This window comes from Pristiophorus japonicus, chromosome 2 (assembly GCF_044704955.1).
Source record: "Pristiophorus japonicus isolate sPriJap1 chromosome 2, sPriJap1.hap1, whole genome shotgun sequence".
Classification (NCBI taxonomy): Eukaryota; Metazoa; Chordata; class Chondrichthyes; family Pristiophoridae; genus Pristiophorus; species Pristiophorus japonicus.
Window position 1 is genome coordinate 47,227,718 of NC_091978.1, and position 21,556 is coordinate 47,249,273.

The 21,556-nt window shown below is 48.0% G+C and overlaps 1 protein-coding gene across 1 annotated transcript in view; it reads right to left on the bottom strand.

Moving 5' to 3' along the window:
- loxhd1a (lipoxygenase homology PLAT domains 1a) overlaps positions 1-21,556 on the bottom strand; it is a 279,592-nt gene that overhangs the window by 133,604 nt on the left and 124,432 nt on the right. The window contains exons 19-24 of the mRNA XM_070859753.1: positions 20,686-20,980; positions 18,272-18,423; positions 13,639-13,772; positions 9,955-10,103; positions 2,043-2,147; positions 394-522 (exon numbers count right to left, since the gene is read on the bottom strand). Of these exons, the coding sequence (XP_070715854.1) occupies positions 394-522; positions 2,043-2,147; positions 9,955-10,103; positions 13,639-13,772; positions 18,272-18,423; positions 20,686-20,980 (964 nt within the window). The remainder of the gene's footprint in view (positions 1-393; positions 523-2,042; positions 2,148-9,954; positions 10,104-13,638; positions 13,773-18,271; positions 18,424-20,685; positions 20,981-21,556) is intronic.

A 21,556-nucleotide genomic window follows, 5' to 3' on the forward strand; every position in this document is an offset into this window, starting at 1 on the left:
CCCTGATTTCCCTTGATAGCCACGGTTGAGCCATCTTCCCTTTTTTATTTTTACGCCAGACAGGGATGTACAATTGTTGTAGTTCATCCATGCGGTCTCTAAATATCTGCCATTGCCCATCCACTGTCAACCCCTTAAGTATCATTCGCCAATCTATCCTAGCCAATTCACGCCTCATACCTTCAAAGTTACCCTTCTTTAAGTTCTGGACCATGGTCTCTGAATTAACTGTTTCATTCTCCATCCTAATGCAGAATTCCACCGTATTATGGTCACTCTTCCCCAAGGGGCCTCGCACGAGGTGTTGTAGGTGTTGTAGGTATTTAGCTTCCCCGTACTGTTGAGTCTCTGTATGTTGTTCCCGTGCCACAAGGAGTTTACGTCAGAACTTACCACGGTTATCATGTCCGATTCGGATTTTTTTCAGTGCTCCAATGTCCACAGCCTCTATAGTGAACTCACATATATTTCCTTTTTCAAACTTATTTTTGTTAGATTTTGATGTCTTGAGGGTGACAATCCCTAGATTTAGACGAAAGAAAGAACTGTTAAAAAATCTGGGGATATGTTTTCTGCTGCTAGCAGAGGTCAGCCACAGTAGCGTCGTCATCCAGAGGGCTGGACTAAAGATGCACAGAATGAAAGTTCAAATACCCCACATGGCAGTTTGTGAATTTGAATTGACGCTCTGTTAAAAAAAAAATCGGGACAAAAAATATTCCCGATAAAGTATTCCCCCAAATAAAGGTGAATCACAATCCCCCCCTCCCCCCCCACCCCCACCGGCCCAGAAATATCATTTTCACTTACCTTTTTCAATAATTCCTTCCCTTTGCACCCCAGGACAGCTCTGACCGCCCACTTTCTCTAGAGGTCTCACTGCGGGGTGCTACAGGGGCCGCTCCAACTAAATATCACCATCATCAGCATAGGCAGTCCCTTGGAATCGAGGAAGACTTGCTTCCACTCTTAGAATGAGTCCTTAGGTGGTTGTACAGTCCAATACAAGAACCACAGTCTCTGTCACAGGTGGGACAGACAGTTGTTGAGGGAAAGGGTGGGTGGGACTGGTTTGCCGCACGCTCCTTCCACTGCCTACGCTTGATTTCTGCACGCTCTCGGTGACGAGACTTGAGGTGCTCAGTGCCCTCGCGGATGCACTTCCTCCACTTCGGGCGGTCTTTGGCCAGGGACTCCCAGGTGTCAGTGGGGATGTCGCACTTTATCAGGGAGGCTTTGAGGGTGTCCTTGTAACGTTGCTTCTGCCCACCTTTGGCTCGTTTGTCGTGGACGAGTTCCGAGTAGAGCGCTTGCTTTGGGAGTCTCGTGTCCGGCATGCGAACTATGTGGCCTGCCCAGCGGAGCTGATCAAGTGCTTCAATGCTGGGGATGTTGGCCTGGATGAGGACACTAACGTTAGTGCGTCTGTCCTCCCAGGGGATTTGTAATATCATATCGTTATCGAAACCGGGGCCGTTGCCCACCGGCGCGGCGCTCCCGGGTGATACTGCTCAGCACCTCTTCAAAGCCAGCACCAATTTTCCCAAGAGACCACTGGAAGCTGGCCGTCCGGGCGCTAAGCATTTTGCAAACCATTACCGCCCCTCCCGGGCACTAACAGAAGTGCAATCCAAACGGAAATCCAGCCCATAGACTATAATTAACTAAAATAGTTACTATTTTTTGTAACTGCACCCCATTTAAACAGAATATTTCCATTTCACAATCTTCTTTAAGTCCTTTCTATTTCTAATGGCCCTATTTTCAATTTTTCTCCCTGCACCTTATGCTAATTTCGCGGGTGAGAGAGCCAATGGGTGGCATGTGCCAGGCTCTTGCCAATGCTGCTCTGCCACTGGTCACTGGGCCGTATGCGAGCATGACCCATAGGGAGCGGTAACCCTCCCTCCCATTTTTCATTCCGCTTTGCGCCTTACGCTGCTGCAACACTTAGTACTGCACACTTAGGGTGCACATAGCTATGGTTCCTTCTTAGGATTCTTTCTTAAGTTTGTCCAATTGAAACGCAGAAGCTGCCTTACCTGTGTCATCCTTCTCGCCGAACAGGATGATAAATACGTTGGCGTCTGTCCCTGCGTTCTTATTCTCCCCAGTTTTTATCTTCACAGTGTAGGTGGTGGACTGAGCTATTGGGAACGAAAAGGTTTTGATTATTTATTGGACACTGTCTAATTTGGATAACCTTTACTGAAATCAAACAGCCTGTGGTGACAACTGGATGCCAGGCTGGGTCAGTGTCTGCCTCCTCCATTGCTGAAAGAAAGAACGTGCATCTATATAACACCTTTCACATCCTCATGATGTCCCAAGACACCTCACAACCAATTAAGTACTTTTGAAGTATAGTCACTTATAATATAGGAAAACACAGCAGCCAATTGGCACACAGCAATGTCCCACAAACAACCATGAGACAAATGACCAGGTAGTCCATTTAGTGATGTTAGTTGAGGGGTAACTGTTGGGTTGTAAACCAGGAGAAATCTCCTGCTCTTGCTTTGAAGAGTGTCATGTGATCTCTTAACGTCAGTGTAAGAATAAAAGCGGTTATTAATGATTAAAATTGATTATGTGCATGTATAAATGTTAAAAGTATAGATTAACGGAAAGGCCTGTTTGTGTTGAGATAAAATGGAAGCCCACAGATTGCCAGCATGGGCTAAGTTTTGTAAGAAACAAAATGAAAGCCCCCAGAGCTGCCGCATGAGTTTTGTGTATTGGAAAGCCATTAAACTAATCAGAGATGGCTGAGCCAGACCAGACAGTCATGTGTTTAAGATAACTGATCACTGCTGCTAATGTGCATGTGTGTATGTTTTTAATAAACTGTGCCAATTGTTTTGAAAGAATCGTCTCACTGTCAAATGTAAGCCCAGAGAGATTTAGAAATCCTACATCGGTTTAATGTCTCATCTGAATGACAGCATCTTCAACACTGCAGCACTCGCTTAGTACTGCACTGAAGTAACAGAGGGAGTGCTGCAGTGTTAGAGATGCCTCGGCTATGGACTGAAGTCTCTGAAGTGGGACTTAGACCCACAACCTTCAGACCTTTAGATTCAGTTAATTAAATTAATCTGGAATTAAAATCTAGCATCAGTAATCATCGTCATCATAGGCAGTCCCTCGGGGTCGAGGATGACTTGCTTTCACACTAAAAATGAGTACTTAGGTGATTAACTCATTTTAAATGGTGGAAGATGCCTGTGCGTGAATTCTTTTAATGTGGAATGGCTGTTGCACACCAGCCACCACACGGGCAAGGTCTTGGTCCAGTGGCAAAGGGATCCAAGACGACTGGCGACCAGGCTCTGCCGCATGTGCCAATACATACACACAAAGTCACAAAGCAGAGAGTCGGAATAAACTAGTCCTTTTCAGAATGGCATGCAGTGACCAGTGGGGTGCCGCAGGGTTCACTGCTGGGACCCCAGCTATTTACAATGTACATCAATGATTTCGATGAAGGAATTGAATGTAATATCTCCAAGTTTGCAGATGACACTAAGCTGGGTGGCAGTGTGAGCTGTGAGGAGGATGCTAAGAGGCTGCAGGCTGACTTGGACAGGTTAGGTGAGTGGGCAAATGCATGGCAGATGCAGTATAATGTGGATAAATGTGCGGTTATCCACTTTCGTGGCAAAAACAGGAAGGCAGAATATTATCTGAATGGTGACAGATTAGGAAAAGGGGAGGTGCAACGAGACCTGGGTGTCATGGTACATCAGTCATTGAAGTTTGGCATGCAGGTACAGCAGGCGATGAAGAAGGCAAATGACAAGTTGGCCTTCATAGCGAGATGATTTGAGTATAAGAGCAGGGAGGTCTTACTGCAGTTGTACAGAGCCTTGGTGAGACCACACCTGGAATATTGTGTTCAGTTTTGGTCTCCTAATCTTAGGAAGGACATTCTTGCTATTGAGGGAGTATAGTGAAGGTTCACCAGATTGATTCCTGGGATGGCAGGACTGACATATGAGGAGAGACTGGATCAACTGGGCTTGTATCCACTGGAGTTTAGAAGATTGAGAGGGAATCTCATAGAAACATAAAATTCTGACGGGATTGGACAGGGTAGAGGCAGGAAGAATGTTCCCGTTGCTGGGGAGTTCCAGAACCAGGGGTCACAGTCTAAGGATAAGGGGTAAGACATTTAGGACCAAGATGAGGAGAAACTTCTTCACTCAGAGAGTTGTTAACCTGTGGAATTCTCTACTGCAGAGAGTTGTTGTGGCCAGTTTGTTAGATATATTCAAAAGGGAGTAAGATATGGCCCTTAAGGCCAAGGGCATTAAGGGGTATGGAGAGAAAACAGGAAAGGGGTACTGAAGTTGAATGACCAGCCAGGTTCTTATTGAATGGCGGTGCAGGCTCGACGGGCCGAATGGCCTGCTCCTGTGCCTAATTTCTATGTTTCTATGTTTCTGCATACTCCTACTGTCCTCCTACTATCCTCTTTCCTTCCTCCTTCGCACAGGCCCTCTCTCTACGTGGAATTCATAGTGCGCAACGTGAGCCTCACAACCTCACAACCTCACAGCCTCACTATTGCCCCATGCTGCGCCTTCCCTTGGCCTTGTCCATACTGCTCCACCTCTTGGCTCAGACCTCTGCTCCTCTGTGCCTCATCTGTCCACTCCTCTCTGCTTCGGATCTCCGGACCTCACCCATCCCTGTAAAGTCTTTACTCTACAGTATGAAACCACACGAGGCACATTCTGGGGACAAGGTCACTCATGACCTGCTTTTTATTCACAGGACTCCAAAAGTGATGACCTGCATGGGACCTCCCTTTATAAATCTGGATGATCAGGTATGGGCAGTCTCCCACAAGTTCACCCCTTGTGGTCAAGGTGTGCATCTAGGTTGAGTATGTACAATAATACAGTGGTGTTACATTGTGGTTACATACATGACATCACCTCCACCCCCCCCAAAGTCTTATTAGTCTTTCAGGTGGTCTACGCTCCCTCGTGGAGCGTCGCAGTTGGGGCTCTGGTTGTTGGACACTGACGTGAGTGTCTGTCACCTTTGGTGATTCCGGCCTGTCCGGGCTGACCGCAGGGACTGTGCATTCTTCTGATTGCTCTTGTTGCTCATTCTCTGGTGGTAGTGTGAGCTCCATCTCATGGTCTTCTTCAGGTTCCTCCGTGTCATTGCTGAACATTTTTTTTTTTACTTGGTCCAGATGCTTACGGCATATCTGACCATTGTTGAGTTTTACCACGATGACCCTATTCCCATCTTTGTCAATTACAGTACCCTCAAGCCATTTGGGCCCCATGGCGTGATTGAGGACGAATACAGGATCATTTCTTTCTATACATCTCTCCCTCGAATTACGGTCATGGTATTCATTTTGGAACTGGTGCTTGCCCTCAACTATGTCGGTCAGGACTGGGTGAATGAGGGACAACCGAGTTTTGAGTGTCCGTTTCATTAGTAGCTATGCGGGCGGGACCCCCGTGAGCGAGTGCGGTCGGGATCTATAGGAAGCGCGATAGGCGGCATTGTAGGGAGGGTCCTTGAATCCTGAGCATACCTTGCTTGATGATTTGAACCGCACGTTCCTCCTGGCCATTGGAGGCCGGCTGACGTGGTTGATGCCATTGCCCGACAAACTCCCAGAATTCGTAGCTTGTGAAACATGGGCCATTATCACTAACCAGGATGTCCAGCAAGCCATGGGTTGCAAAGACCACATGTAGGCTTTCCACGGTGGATGTCGTGCATGAATTCAGAATGATGCAATCGATCCATTTCGAGTACGCATCTACCATAATAAGGAACATCTTTCCCATGAACGGGCCCGTGTAGTCTACATGAATGCGTGACCATGGCCTGGTGGGCCAGGGCCATGGGCTGAGCGGGGCCTCCCTGTGGGCATTACCCAGCTGGGCACTCGTTGTGCACCTGCGAACACAGTGTTCCAGGTCTGAATCAATTCCAGGCCACCAAACGTGTGACCGGGCACTGGCCTTCATCAGCACAATACCTGGGTGCTCGCTGTGGAGTTCCTTGATGAATGCCTCCCTGCCCCTCTGGGGCATAACTACCCGGCTGCCCCATAGTAGGCAGTCGGCTTCGATGGAGAGTTCATCCATCTGTCTGTGGAACGGTCTGACTTCCTCAGGGCATGCTCCGTGTGCGGGTTCCCAATCCCCAGTCAGAACACATTTCTTAATCAGGGATAGGAGGGGATCTCTGTTGGTCCAGATTTTGATCTGGTGGGCTGTGATGGGGGAGCCTGCACTGTCAAAGGCATCGACCGCCATGACCATCTCAGCGCTTTGCTCCGCTGACCCTCAGTGGTGGCCAGTGGAAGTCTGCAGAGCGCATCTGCACAATTTTCAGTGCCGGGCCGGTGCCGGATGGAGTAGTCATAAGCAGCCAGTGTGAGAGCCCATCGCTGTATGCAACCTAATGCGTTGGCATTGACAGCCTTACTGTCTGACAACAGGGATGTTAATGGCTTGTGGTCCGTCTCTAATTCAAACTTCCTACCAAAGAGGTACTAATGCATTTTTTTTACACCATAGCACTTCCTTCTCGACCATCCCATATCCCCATTCTTCTTGAGAGAGTGACCTGGAGGCATAAGCCACAGGTTGTAGTTGACCCTCAGCATTACCCTGCTGCAACACACACCTAACCCCATAGGACGATGCATCACATTCAGAACCAATTTTTTACAGGGGTCGTACAGGGTCAACAACTTGTTTGAACAAAGTAGGTTTCGCGCCCGATCAAAAGCCTGTTCCTGACAGTCCCCCAAAAACCAATCGCAACCCTTACGCAGGAGCACGTGTAGTGGCTCCAACAACGTGCTCAAGTTCGTCAGAAAGTTCCCGAAATAGTTCAACAGTCCCAGGAATGAACGCAGCTCTGATGTGTTGCAGGGCCTGGGTGCTCGTCGAATCGCCTCTGTTTTGGATTCGGTGGGCCAAATCCCATCTGTAGCAACCCTCCTGCCCAGAAACTCAACCTCAGGAGCTAAGAACACACATTTAAACTTCTTGAGTTGCAGGCCTAGCCGGTCCAGTCGGCGTAGCACCTCCTCCAGGTTGTGGAGGTGTTCCTCGGTGTCTCGACTTGTGATGAGGATGTCGTCCTGGAATACGATCATTCCAGGAATGGATTTGAGCAGGCTTTCCATGTTTCGTTGAAAAATCGCGGCCGTTGATTGAATGTCAAATGGGCACCTGTTATAAACGAACAGTCCCTTGGCGTGGTGATGGTGGTCAGTAGTTTAGATTCGTCGGCCAGTTCCTGGGTCATATAGGCTGACGTGAGGTCCAACTTGGTGAACAGCTTGCCGCCTGCCTGCGTGGCGAAGAGGTCCTCTTGATCTTGTAGGGACACCAGATTGATGGTGGCCTTGTAGTCGCCACAGATCCTGAAAGAGCCATCCGCTTTTAGGACGGGAACGATGGGGCTCGCCCAATCGCTGAATTCAATGGGCGAGATGATGCCCTCTCTCAACAGCCAGTCCAATTCGCTCTCGATTTTTTCCTGCATCACATACGGCACCGCTCTGGCTTTGTGGTGCACTGGCCTGGCGTCCGGGGTGATGTGTATCGCTACTTTAGTGCCTTTGAAAGTCCTGACGCCGGGTTGGAATCGTGAATCGAATTGTTGTAGGACTTGTGAGCACGAACTTCGCTCCACAGACAACATTGCGTGAACATCACCCCATTTCCAGCTCCTCCCCAACAGTGCGGGACCATTGCCCGGGACAATCCAGAGTGGTAGCCGATTCACTAACCCATTGTGTGTGACAGCCAACATTGCACTGCCTAGCACCGGAATGATTTCTTTAGTGTAAGTCCCTAATTGTGTCTCAATACGTGCTAATTTGGGTCTACTGGCTTTAAGTGGCCATACCTTCTCAAATTGCTGAACGCCCATGAGTGGCCCCCGTGTCCAGCTCCATGCGTACTGGGATACCGTTTAATAAAACCCTCATCATCATTGGTGGCATTTTGGTGTATGAACTGTGAATGTTCACCATGTCCACTGAACCTCGGCGCCCATCGATTTGCCCCAAAGGTCATCCTGCGTCAAAGAACCCTCTTCTGGTCCATCCACCTCATATATTAGTCTGGTTGCAGGCTTCCTGCACATTCGAGCTAAGTGGCCACTGAGATTGCAGTTCCTGCAGACAAACTGTTGAAATCTGCAAGATCTAGCTGAGTGTTTTCCCCCACACCTCCAGCATGAGTTAAAGTTTCCATTGTTGGGAACAAAGGGACTATGGCCAGGCATTCCGTGCTGACTGTCCCTTTGACTGCTCTTAAGTACCCTATTAGTGGGTGTCAATGGCCCATCCCGGGCCGCATTATCCACTGTGATGGCATAAATATCCGTTCCGCCTGCCATTGTCTCTGTTGAAGTCCTACTTTGGGGTCAATTGCTGCCAGGGGAGTGTCGGACTGCCCCTGCCTGCCTGCGGGGCTCTGAGTCACATTGATGATGTTGACTCCCTGATCCATCGCCGCATTAGAGGCAGAATTGCGCGCGTATATTATTTTCGTCTCTTCCTCCCCCACCATGAAAGTTTGAGCTATCAACGCCGCCGCTTCCAAGGTCAAATCCTTGGTCTCAATTAACTTGCGGAAAATTCCCGCATGACCGATGCCCTCGATAAAGAAGTCCTTTAGCATCTCCCCCCTGCAGGCGACTGTGAACTTACAGAGGCTGGCCAAACGCCGGCGGTCCGCTACGAAGTCCGCTATGCTCTGTCCTTCACGACGTCGGTGGGTGTAGAATCTGTGTTGGGACATATGTATGCTACTCGCCGGTTTGAGGTGCTCCCCGATCAATTTGCTAAGTTCCTCAAAGGTTTTGTCCGCCGGCTTTTCGGGTGCTAGTAAGTCCTTCATGAGCGCATAAGTCTTTGGTCCGCAGCTGGTCAAAAGATGAGCCCTTCGCTTGTCGGCCGCTGCATCCCCCAGCCATTCTTTCGTAACGAAGCTTTGCTGAAGCCTCTCGACAAAATCGTCCTAGTCTTCCCCAACACAGTACCGTTCCTCTGTGCTACCGGTGGCCATTCTCGTGGGTCGTGAATTCCCGTTTCTCGTCGCCAATGTAAAGTCCTTACTCTACAGTATGAAACCACAAGAGGCACATTCTGGGCACAAGGTCACTCTATGACCTGCTCTTTATTCACAAGGCTCCAAAAGTGATGACCCTGTGTGGGACCTCCCTTTATATACCTGGATGATCAGGTATGGGCAGTCTCCCACAAGTTCACCCCTTGTGGTCAAGGTGTGCATCTAGGTTGAGTGTGTACAGTAATACAGTGGTGTTACATTGTGGTTACATACATGACAATCCCGACCTCCAGACCTCGCTGGTCCTGACCTCAGCTCCTCGTCAGTCCCAACCTCCGCTCCTCCGATTCCGACCTCCGCTCCTCGCTGCTTCCGATCTCCGCTCCTCCCCAATTCCGACCTCCGCTCCACAGCGCTTCCATGAAACTATCGGATTGTCGTAAAAACCCAACTGGTTCACTAATGTCCTTTAGGGTAAGAAAATCTGCTGCCCTTATCCAGTCTGGTCTATATGTGACTCCAGACCCACAGCAATGTGGTTGACTCTTAATTGCCCTCTGAAATGGCCGAGCAAGCCACTTTGTTTCAAGAAGGCGGCTCACCATCACCTTCTCGAGGGCAATTAGGGGTGGTCAATAAATGCTGGCCTTGATGGCGACGCACACATTTCAGGAACAAATGTTTGAAAACTACCACTGAGCCAAAGCTGGCACTTAAGGAGGACACCTAAGAAAGACCCAAAGGGAGTGGAATATGTCAAAAATATATGCTGAGCTACACAATATACCAGTGATGTGAACTTTGAACTTAAACACAAACACATCACATCATCTGTGAGGCCGGAAAAGGGAACTTGCTTTTTTATGATAACTTTTTTCACCTTTCTGTTCAAGGCCCAGTGTTGCCTGAGATTGCTCATCTTTGTCCAAATCTTTCTTCAGGAATGCCTCGTCCACGGGAACGAGCTCTCTTGCTGTCTGGCCATCATCCTCATCCACAGCTAACCATCGCTCACAAGGGAAAAAATACCTGTTGAAGTAGAACAGTAAATAATTCCAAAAAGGTAAGGCCATTTTTGAGGCCTGCAATAAGGAACTCATTACGACTCCCGCCTGACCATGCCTTTCCATCTCCACGATAGTTTCAAGTAAAGGTGTGCATTAAAAACCAAGTCCACATTACTGCATTTTCCCCATCAATCTCGATGAAGGTTGTTATAAAGAGAGATACTTGTACCCTTATTGGCTTTTTATTGTCGAGCTTCTGCACAGCTTGAATTTTGGACTAGTGTGTGTTGATTACTATTGACAGTCCCTGATTAATATCATTTACCCAAAGCACCATCATTTAGGGATATGGGGATAGTGCAGGAAAGTGGAGTTGAGGTAAAAGATCAGCCATGATCTTATTGAATGGAGTAGGCTCAAGGGGCCAAATGGCCTACTCCTGCCCCTAATTCTAATGTTATTATGTTCTTATTAATTTGAGAGTGGGTGCCTATGGGAAAATGTTGTATCGCCGGTAGCCAAAAAACATTGGCAAGCCAACAGGTAATAACAGGGCAAAAGCAAAATACTGTGGATGCTGGAATCTGCAATAAAAACAGAAAATGCTGGAAATCTCAGCGGGTCAGGCAGCATCTGTTATATATGCAGACTATAGATATAGTTGCATAAGAGGGAGACTATGCTGGCACCACTAGAGGGTGCAACTGGTGGAGACCGGGGGTTTCCTGCCCTGGTGGCAGGGGCTGTATAAAAGGGTAGCCACCATGCAGCTGCCTCATTCTGGAGTTACGAATAAAGGACCAAGGTCACTACAGTTTGAGTACAACACATTGCCCCGTGGAGGTATTCATAGGTACATTACAGACATAACAGCATCTGTGGCGAGAAAGCAGAGTTAACGTTTCGGGTCTGACGAAGGGTCATCGACCCGAAATATTAACCCTGCTTTCTCTCCCCAGATGCTGCTTGATCCGCTTTGATTTCTAACATTTTCAGGTAATAATAGGGTATAGGTTGGGTATGGTCATCATCATAGGCAGTCCCTCGGTCGAGGATGATATGCATCCACTCTAAAGGTGAGTTCTCAGATGACCGAGGAGTCCAATGCGGAACCTACAGTCTGTCACAGGTGGGGCAGATGGTGGTTGAAGGGGTGGGTGGGGAGCCTGAGTTGACGCATGCTCCTTCCACTGTCTACTCTTGCTTTCTGCATGTTCTCGGCGATGGGACTCGAGGTGCTCTGTGCCCTCCCAGATGCTCTTCCTCCACTTTGATTGGTTGTGGGCCAGGGATTCCCAGGAGTCAGTGGGGATGTTGCACTTTGTCAAGGAGGCTTTGAGTGTGTCCTTGAAGCGTTTCCTCTGCCTACCTGGAGCTCATTTGCCGTACTGAAGCTCCGAGTAGAGCGCTTGCTTTGGGAGTTTCGTGTCAGGCATGCGGACGATGTAGCCTGCCCAACGGAGCTGATCGAGCATGGTCAATGCTTCGATGCTGGGGATGTTGGCCTGAGCGAGAACACTGACATTGGTGCGTCTGACAATGGATTTGCAGGATCTTGTGGAGGCAACGTTGGTGGTACTTCTCCAGGGTTTTGAGGTGTCTGCTGTACATAGTCCATGTCTCTGAGCCATATAGGAGGGTGGATATCACTACTGCCCTGTAGACCATGAGCTTGGTGCCGGATTTGAGTTCCTGGTCCTCAAACACTCTCTTCCTCATGCGACCGAAGGCTGCGCTGGCACACTGAAGGCGGTGTTGGACCTCGTCGTCAGTAGGCTCCCGAGGTATGGAAAATGGTCCACGTTGTCCAAGACCTTGCGTGGATTTTGATGACTGGGGGGCAGTGCTGTGTGGCAGGGACAGGTTGGTCGAGGACCTTTGTCTTACGGATGTTTAGTGTAAGGCCCATGTTTTCGTACGCCTCTGTGAAGGTGTTGACGATGGTTTGGAGTTTGGCCTCTGTGCGCAGATGCAAGCATCGTCTGCGTACTGTAGTTTGACGACAGAGGATGGGACAGTCTTGGATCTGGCCTGGAAGCGGTGGAGGTTGAACAGGTTCCCACTGGTTCTATAATTTAGCTCCACTCCAACGGGGAGCTTGCTGAGGGTGAGATGAAGCATTGCAGCAAGGAATGGAGCGATGAAGCAGCCTTGTTTGACCCTGGTCCGGATGTGGATTGGGTCTGTGGTGGATCCATTGGTCAGGATCACGGCCTGCATGTCATCGTGGAGCAGGCGGAGGATGGTGACAAACTTTTGAGGGCAGCCGAAACAAAGGAGGACACTCCATAATCACTCATGGTTGACAGTGTCAAAGGCCTTTGTGAGGTCAAAGAAGGCCAGGTACAAGGGTTGGTGCTGTTCTTTGCATTTCTTGCGGTGAAGATCATGTCCGTTGTACCCCTTAGTGGACGGAATCCGCATTGCAACTCTGGGCGGAGCTCTTCAGCCACAGGGAGAAGGCAATTGAGGAGGATTCTTGCAATGACTTTCCCTGTGGCTGACAGCAGGGAGATTCCTCTGTAGTTACCGCAGTCGGACTTGTCCTCTTTTTTGAAGATGGTCACGATTACAGCGTCCCTGAGATCTCCCAGCATGCTCTCCTCCTTGCAGATAAGAGAAATGAGGTCATGTATTTGTGCCAATAGTGATTCTCAGCCATGCTTTAAAGCTTTGGCGGAAATTGCATCTGCTCCTGTTGCCTTGTAATTCTTCAGCTGACGGATGGCCTTTTCTACCTCGTGCCAGGCTGGAGTTGTGCTGAGATGGTGGCGGGTAGCATGCTGCAGGATGGCATCAAGGACACTCACGTCGAAGACAGAGTCTCGGTTAAGGAGATGTTCAAAAAGTTCCTTCCAACAAGCACTGACTGCCTCTCTGTCCTCGATGAGCACCTCACCGTTCTTGGCCAGCTGTGGGGTAGGGCCTTGGGTGCTTGGGCCGTAGTTGGTCTTGACTGTGCTGAAGAAGCCTCGCTCATCATGGTTGTCAGCTAGTTGCTGGATCTCCTGTGCTTTCTCCACCCACTATCCCACGTTGGGAAGTTTGGAATTGAATGCAATAAGTCTGTGGGCAATCATCAGAAAATGACCATGGCCATGCTTTATTATAAAAACCCAACTGGTCACAAATGCTCTTCAAGGAAGGGAACCTGCCATCCTTACCTGGTTTGGCTTACACGTGATTCCATTCCCACAATATATGGTTGACTCTTATTGCTTCAGGACAACTAGGGATGGCCAGTAGATACTACCTTGTCAATTTCCCCACATTCTAAGAACAAATTTAAACAAAAAACTTAGCAAAATTCTTCTTCCCCTTGTCACTTTCTTGATAAACATTTTTAAAACATACCTTTATGTAGATCAGTAAAAGACTAGGCTCGCAGATGAAGAAAAATTGAGATTTTTGCTTCAGATGAATAATTAATTTAGTAAAAAAAAGTTGGAATAGGAATGAGAAACGTGTTTGCTGTATAATCTGCAAACTGGAGAACAGTTTCTGATATAATAAAACTATAATTCCAACTCTCTCATTTTGTACTCATCAATACTCACGTGGTGTCGTCTTTCTCATCAACGATTTCCACCCTGTCCAGGAACCAGGCAGCATATCCCCCTGCGTTATCATGCCGAATGCGTAGTTTCTTTAATGCACCTAGGTCAACGGCTTTGACCACAAATATATCTTCCTATATTGAAAAACAAACTACAATAATAATATTTTTTAAAAACACTAGCGTCCTAGATCTGCATTAGCGAGGGACTAGGAGTAGGCAGCTCGCCTGCAGGGAAGCTGAAAATTGGGGAGACAAGGAACGAGAAAAAAAAAAAATCAGAGGGTAACAACCAATGTTCACTCTCATTGTTTTTACGTGCGCGGTCCCTTTAAATTTGCTGCGTGGTGTCTCTTGCAGCGGCTAGTGAGCGGCCTGGGCGGGACCTCGCGTGGCCGCACACCTTAGGGGGACATTGTTAACAGCGCAACATACGGCTGATGGTTTTTTAACAATTCATGCTCAGGATGTGGCCGTAGCTAGCAAGGTCAGCACTTATTGCCCATCTCTAGTGGTCCCAAGAAGATCTTCTACTTCTGACTAAAGATACAGAGATTAAACTGTAAGAGAAATAGGAGGCTTATGATAAATGTCAGGTTCATAATTCAGTCGAGAACCAAACTGAATACAAAAAGCACAGAGGAGAACTGAAAAAGGAAATAAGAGGGACAAAGCAAATGTACGGGAATAGATTAGCGATTAACAAAAGGAAACCCAAAAGTCCCTTTTGAATTTGGATTTGTTCTCATTGGAACAGAGGAGGTTGAGAGGAGACCTCATTGAGGTGTACAAAATTTTGAGAGGCCTGGACATAGTGGATAGCAAGGGCCTATTTCCCTTGGTGGAGGGGTCTATTACGAGGGGGCATAGTTTTAAAGTGGTCGATGAACGGTTCAGAGGGGATTTGAGGGGGGGGGCTTCTTCATGCAGGGGGTTGTGGGGATCTGGAACTCACTGCCTGAAAGAGTGGTGGATGCAAAAACCCTCAGCACATTTAAAAGGTGCTTGGATGGGCACTTAAAGTGCGGTAACCTACAGGGTTACAGACCTAGAGATGGTAATTGGGATTAGACGATGCAGATATAATGGTAAGTACTGCAGGGAATCGAATACGGCCAGGGTGATCTCCTGGACTAGTTTCAATCACCTGGATGGGTCGAAGAGGAATTTTCCCAGATTTTTTTCCCCCCCCAATTGACCTGGTTTTTTATCTGGTTTTTGCCTCTCCCAGGAGATCACATGGCTCCGTTTGGGGTGGAACTTAGAATGTTTTAGTGTAGTTGTGTGGGGCGGACTGGTTGGGCTGGGTGCTCTTTACCTTTCTACCATTGTTCATTGTTCATAGGTTTATATGTAACCTTCAGGGCTGCTGACCGAGGGCCGTGCGGCTCTTTTTCGGGCGGCATGGACATGATGGGCCGAAATGGCCTCCTTCCACGTTGTAAATTTCTATGTTTCTATGAATAGTTAAATAGTAAAAATGTAGTCAAAGGATTGGTGGGGCTGATTGGGGACTTAAAAGGAGATCTCCTTATGGAAGCAGAGGGCACGGCTGAGGAACTAAATGAGTTATTTGCATCTATCTTCACTAAAGAAGAGGATGCTGCCAAAGTCACAGGAAAGGAGGCAGTAGAGAAATTGGATAGGATAAAAATAGATAAAGAGGAGGTATTTAAAAGGTTTGCAGCGCTGAAAATAGGAAAGTTATCCTGTCCGGATAGAGTGCATCCTAGGTTACTGAGAGAAGTAAAGGTGGAAATTGCAGAGGTTCTGGCTACAATCTTCCAATCCTCCTCAGATATGGGGGATTGCTAATGTTACACCACTGTTGAAAAAAGGGGAGAGGGATAAACCCGGCGACTACAAGCCCATCAGCCTAACGTCACTGGTGGGGCAACCTTTAGAGCCAATAATCCAAGGCTTGGGTATGCAGGACATAATTTTAAAGTAAAAAATGTAGCAAACTGTGAGGAGGATAGTAACAGTCTTCAGGAAGACATAGACAGACTGATGAAATGGACAGACACATGGCAGATGAAATTTAATACAGAAAAATGTGAGGAGATTCATTCCGGAAGGTAAAATGAGGAGAGGAAATATAAATCAAATGGTACAATTTTAAAGGGGGTGTAGAAACAGAGACCTGGGGGTTTATGTATACAAATCTTTGAAGGTGGCAGGACAGGTTGAGAAGGCTGTTAAAAGGGCATATGGGATCCTTGGCTTTATAAATAGAGGAATAGAGTACAAAAGCAGGGAAGTTAAGCTAAATCTTTATAAAACACTGGTTAGGTCCCAGCTGGAGTATTGTGGCCAATTCTGGGCACCACACTTTAGGATGAATGTCAAGACCTTAGAAAGGGTGCAGAGGAGATTTACTAAAATGGAGATGAAAGACTTCAGTTACATGGAGAGAAAACAGAATACTGAACTGGCTCTTATCAAAGTCACAAAAACATCCTATGTGACTGTGACCATGGTAAACTATCTCTCCTTATCCTTTTCGACCTGTCTGCAGCCTTTGACACGGTTGACCACTCTATCCTCCTCTCCTCCGTCGACCAGCTGGGTGGGACTGCACTGACCTGGTTCCATTCTTATCTATCTAATCACAGCCAGAGAATCACCTGCAATGGCTTCTCTTCCCGCCCTCGGATCGTTACCTCTGGTGTCCCCCAAGGATCTATCCTTGGCCCCCTCCTATTTCTCATCGACATGCTGCCCCTCGGCGACATCATCCAAAAACACAGTGTGAGTTTCCACATGTACGCTGATGACACCCAGCTCTACCTCACCACCACTTCTCTCAACTCCTCCACTGTCTTTAAATTGTCCAACTGCTTGTCCGCCATCCAGTACTGGATGAGCAGAAATTTCTTCCAACTAAATATTGGGAAGACCAAAGCTGTTGTCTTTGGTCCGCGCTGTTAGACATCCGGGAGTGATAAATATTGGATATCTTGGGGAGTTAAAAGTTTAACAGTCAAACTTCTTTGTTAAACAGGATGACATAAAAGTGTCGTTAAAGGAATGCATTGTCAGGCTTTTCGATATAAAGATGATGACGTTGAAGGGTCCTGAGGAGAAAGCATGGTTTGTCTTTTGATATGTAAAGTGCTTTTGTAAGGATAAGTGTGGGGTTATAAAACAGGGGTAATGAGTCCTTTTGCTAATAATAACAGTAGGTAAAGGAAGGCTAGTGTAAAAGAACTGGTTCTGAGGTATACATTTGCAAACTGTTTATAGATAATCTGTTTCAGAGGACTTGAGAAAGAGTTACGTCATTTGACATTTTCCTTTGAAGTAGTCAAAATATGGTATAGTTTGTCAGATTGTGCTCGAAAGGTACAGAAACTGGTAAAGTCACTCTCTGTATACAGTTAAAAACTGATCACCCTTACTGTGTATCAATAAAGTCTGTTCCGCATACTCCACTACGAAGTCTCGTGCTCACTCGAAACGTGTTGTTGTGAACCAGAGGAGAAAGGAGGTTGTTTAATACGCACCATAAAAATCCATTCCCTAGCCACCTTCTCCCTGTCAGAGGCTGAACCAGGCTGTTCACAATCTTGGTGTTGTATTTCACCCTGACCACATATCCGCACCATCGCTCAGGTAGCCTATTTTCTCCTGTGTAACATCGTCCGTCTCCGCCCTTGCCTCAGCTCATCTGCTGCTGAAACCCTCATTCATACCTTTGCTACTTCTAGACTTGACTATTCCAACGCATTCCTGGTCAACCTCCCATATCCTACTCTCTGTAAACTTGAGGTCATCAGGCTTGCTGACTATTGCGGGTATAGTAGTCGCGTAGATATGATACTGGACCAGTAACCCAGAAGTCATGTGTTCCCAGAAGGGCACGCGCCGATCCCCTTTCCGACCCCAGTGCGGAATTACCCTGTGGGAACGATGCCGGTCGATGTCACTGACAGTTTTCCCCAGCGGGTAGCTGTGTGTAGCTGGGCAGCGCTCCGCCCTTAAAGGGGAGGTCGCACTGCCGGCGACTCCATCTTATTTTTTATTGTCGGCCGGCTGGTCGGGCTGACAATTATGCCCGCGGGTTCGACTGGGCTGCCAACAGGCAGCTTGGCACCCACTCTTGGGTGCCAGGCCAGCTGAAACCCTCCCTGGTAGCCCAGTGTTTGCCACTAACGTGGCTGTAGAGTTCGCAGCGGCCATCCCTTTAACTGAAGGGGAGGGATGTTGTGACGTGTTAGCGCACTGCTGATGATTTGGAGCGACGGTTGCTCCGACCTGCCCAGAAACAAGAAACAAAGTGCTGAAAATCGGCGGATTGTCCGCCCTATGCATTAAAAATCGCTAGCTGCGCCCCGTTTCAGGCGGGGGGCAATTTTGGCCTCAACATATCCTCACATGTCGAATCACATACACTACTGGCAAGGATTGCTGGATAGTGGAATTCTTGGCAAGGAGGTCTGAGGCCAGTTGAGTCTAAATCAGCTAATCTGAGATTGAACCTTGGACCTTCTTGGTCTAATGTCTCTGTGTCGTATTGCACGGTGCATCAATGAAATTGGGTGAATTAGCAGCGCCACCTTATGCACAGAGCAATCACTAGAGATGATAAAACACGCCCTCCCCCTTCCCCCACTCCACGAGCTACATTGTACCTGTCCTCTTTCAAACTTGTTGAAATGGTTTGACATCTTGAGGCGACGTTCTCCTGTGTCTGTTGATTCACCGTAAATGTTAATGAAGACGTTGGCATCTGTTCCCGCGCCCATTACGTTTCCAGTAAACACGTGAACTGAGTATGTGTTCTCTGTAAATAGAACAGGCACGAATTCCGTTGATACCTCAGGTTGCTACCACTTTGCACAGATGTTGCGATGATGCAATTCTAATAAATTAATTCTTCAAGAAATATTGGTTCTTCTGTGGGGACAACTTTAACCCAATCGTCCACCAGGAAACTATTAAGATCAGGTACAACCTGCCCAATTTTACTCTCCATCGATGTCAATAATATAGGGCGGGGTGTAAAACTGGCCCTCCACCTGATCTCATCTGTTTCCCGATGGGCGGGTTAGGGTAAAATTATTGCCAGAGTTTCTATCAATTGTGGATTAACCCTTAGGCCATTGTTGATAATACAACAGAGGGTTAAAGGAGGTATAACAGGATCAGATTCTCTCCAGTTGGATAGGTTGTTTCAGATGGAGAAGGATAGGAGAACTAGGGGGCCTGCATACAAAATACGTAGGGAAAGAATCAAGAAATGTGGAACTGAAAATCCACAACACTTCTGGTACAATCTTGCTATACTGGAAGGGCAGGACCCAATGTATCAAGGTCCCAGCCTTACGTGGGGGATATTGAGGGCCTTGGAAGGAGCGGAGCCTCCACCCACTCCTTACATGGACAGCAACTTCTGAGAGGCCAGGGTCTCGCAACACAGGGAGTTCTTGTAACTCCATCCTGCAGAGGCAGCAGCATCAGGTGTACCAGCCTGTCAAAGGGTCTTGCAGTACAACAGTTTTTCACCATTGAAAATGCCCAGGGCAAGTACAGAACAGGCAGAGTAAAACTTCCTCTAGGTTGTCCCAACAATCTGTTTTAACCTCAATTTACTTTCTCTATTGCTTGTCTGGTGATTGGATGCCTCAATATATCATATACAACAAATTCTATAGATTAATATTTAAGAAGATATGGAGAATGCTTAGACTGTATCAATGAAATTAGGTCCAATTAGCACTGCCACCTTTTGTCAAGTCCAAAACCAGACAGAGATACTGGTCCCTGTGGAAAACGGGTGCAAAAAAGGTACCAATATTTGGGAGTAATGGCCCGTGCTCCAACGATGTCAGAAAAACATCTAACCCCATATTGAGTTGTCCGATTTTTCGGGCATCAGGCCCATTACATACGCCAATGGATTCCTACTCAGCTCGGGAATCTTCAGCAGGTACCGCCAATAAAAGAGTGAGTACAACTGTTAAAAGTAATTTGGTGTACAGCACTCCTGCCGCTGGCCCAGGATCTCCCCCCCCACCCGCCCCCCCGCACGCTGTCCTTCCCTGCTCCCCATGATTTATCCGAGGGCCATTGCCGGCAAGGCAAGCCACCCGCAATTCATCTTTTTGAAATGAGAGAGCTCCCTCAGCAGGTGTAGCAGGTACCAGCTTCTCACCCAACATACTGGACTGAGGCCTGAGGACCACGTTCAGATGATCCTCTGGGTTGGAGCGCAGGCTGCCCCTCACACTGTCGGTTATTTACCTGAAAACGGGCCAGATCCAATCTCTACCAATTGGTGTTTTTATTGTTACCTACAGTGCTCTGAATTCCATTTCATAGTATAAATGGAACAGGTTCTAGTTCACAGAAGAAGAACAACAACTTGTATTTATATAGCGCCTTTAATGCAGTGAAACGTCGCAAGGCACTTCACAGGTGTATTATGAGATTAAAAAATTTGACACCGAGCCTGCATGAGTAGAAATTAGTGCAGGTGACCAAAAGCTTGGTCAAAGAGGTAGGTTTTAAGGTGCGTCTTGAAGGAGGAAAGAGAGGTGGAGAGATTTAGGCAGGGAGTTCCAGGGCTTGGGGCCCAGGCAACAGAAGGCACGACCACCAATGGTTGAGTGATTATAATCAGGGATGCTCAGGAGGGCAGAATTAGAGGAGCGCAGACATCTCGGGGGTGTTGTGGGGCTGGAGGAGATTACAGAGATGGGGAGGGGTGAGGCCATGGAGGGATTTGTAAACAAGGATGAGAATTTTGAAATCAAGGTTTTGCTTAACCGGGAGCCAATGTAGGTCAGCGAGCACAGGGGTGATGGGTGAGTGGGACTTGGTGGGAGTTAGGACATGGGCAGCCCGAGTTTTGGATCACCTCCAGTTTACGTAGGGTAGAATGTAGGAAGCCAACCAGGAGTGCGTTGGAATAGTCAAGTCTAGAGGTTACAAAGGCATGGATGAGGGCTTCAGCAGCGGATGAGCTGAGGCAAGGGCGGAGACCTCCGCTATTAGACTTTACTTCCATGTTACAAATGGACAATGTGGTCACATGTACACCCACCTTCAAGGTTATCCACTTCCTCCGGCAAGAACTCCACCACTAGCTGTTTGTCGTCCTCATCACTGGCCAGCCAGCGTTGGCATTTGAAGGTGTAGGTCTCCATTACCTCCTCCTGCCTGGCGTTCGCGTCCCCCTCAACTTTCTTCTTCTTTTTCTTCTTCTTCTTGTCGTCCTCCACGGCCCTGAAGGTCAGTCGATTGATGATGATCGACTCCAGGTACCAGCCTGGACACAGGCCGCTCCCGTCGTGACCGATCCGGAGCTTGACCACTTTGCCAACATCCAAGGCCTCGATCTATGTACATGAAAATCAACGGTTTCAGTCAGACTGCAGAGAGTGTGGGTACTCGAACGTCAGGCATTCGGTAAGCCTGGTGCGAAGAGAGGTCTGAGGGACAGTTCGAATCAGCTCGCTGCAAACACTCTGCTGATGCTGCTCGGTTTTCTTGTGTCTCTTTATTTTTAGCTGCCTTTGTAATGGTGGTGGAGGGGTGCGAGGCCCACAAGCCAGCCCCTGGCGCGTGTGCTTGCACGGGGAGGGGCAGCCCTGGCATGGATTCGCCAGATTTGGTCAGGCTGGTCGCTGGGAAGACCTGTTGTTTTTTGATACTTTGGCCGGTCTTAATGGGCCTGGGGGTTGCTTTGGGGCTACTGCTGCCTGTGTGAAACTCGTGTATCTGAGGGACCGGCACCAGACAGAAGCTGCTTCTGTGTGTATCGTTTCCAGTCCTTTTCATTGCCTCACTTTGCTATTTCAAGCTCTTTTGCTCTTTTATGGCCCTTTCAATGCCTCACTGAGATGATCTTCATATCCCATCCCCGAGTTTCCACCTCTTTCCAGCTCCGTGGAGACAACATCTCACCACTTCCC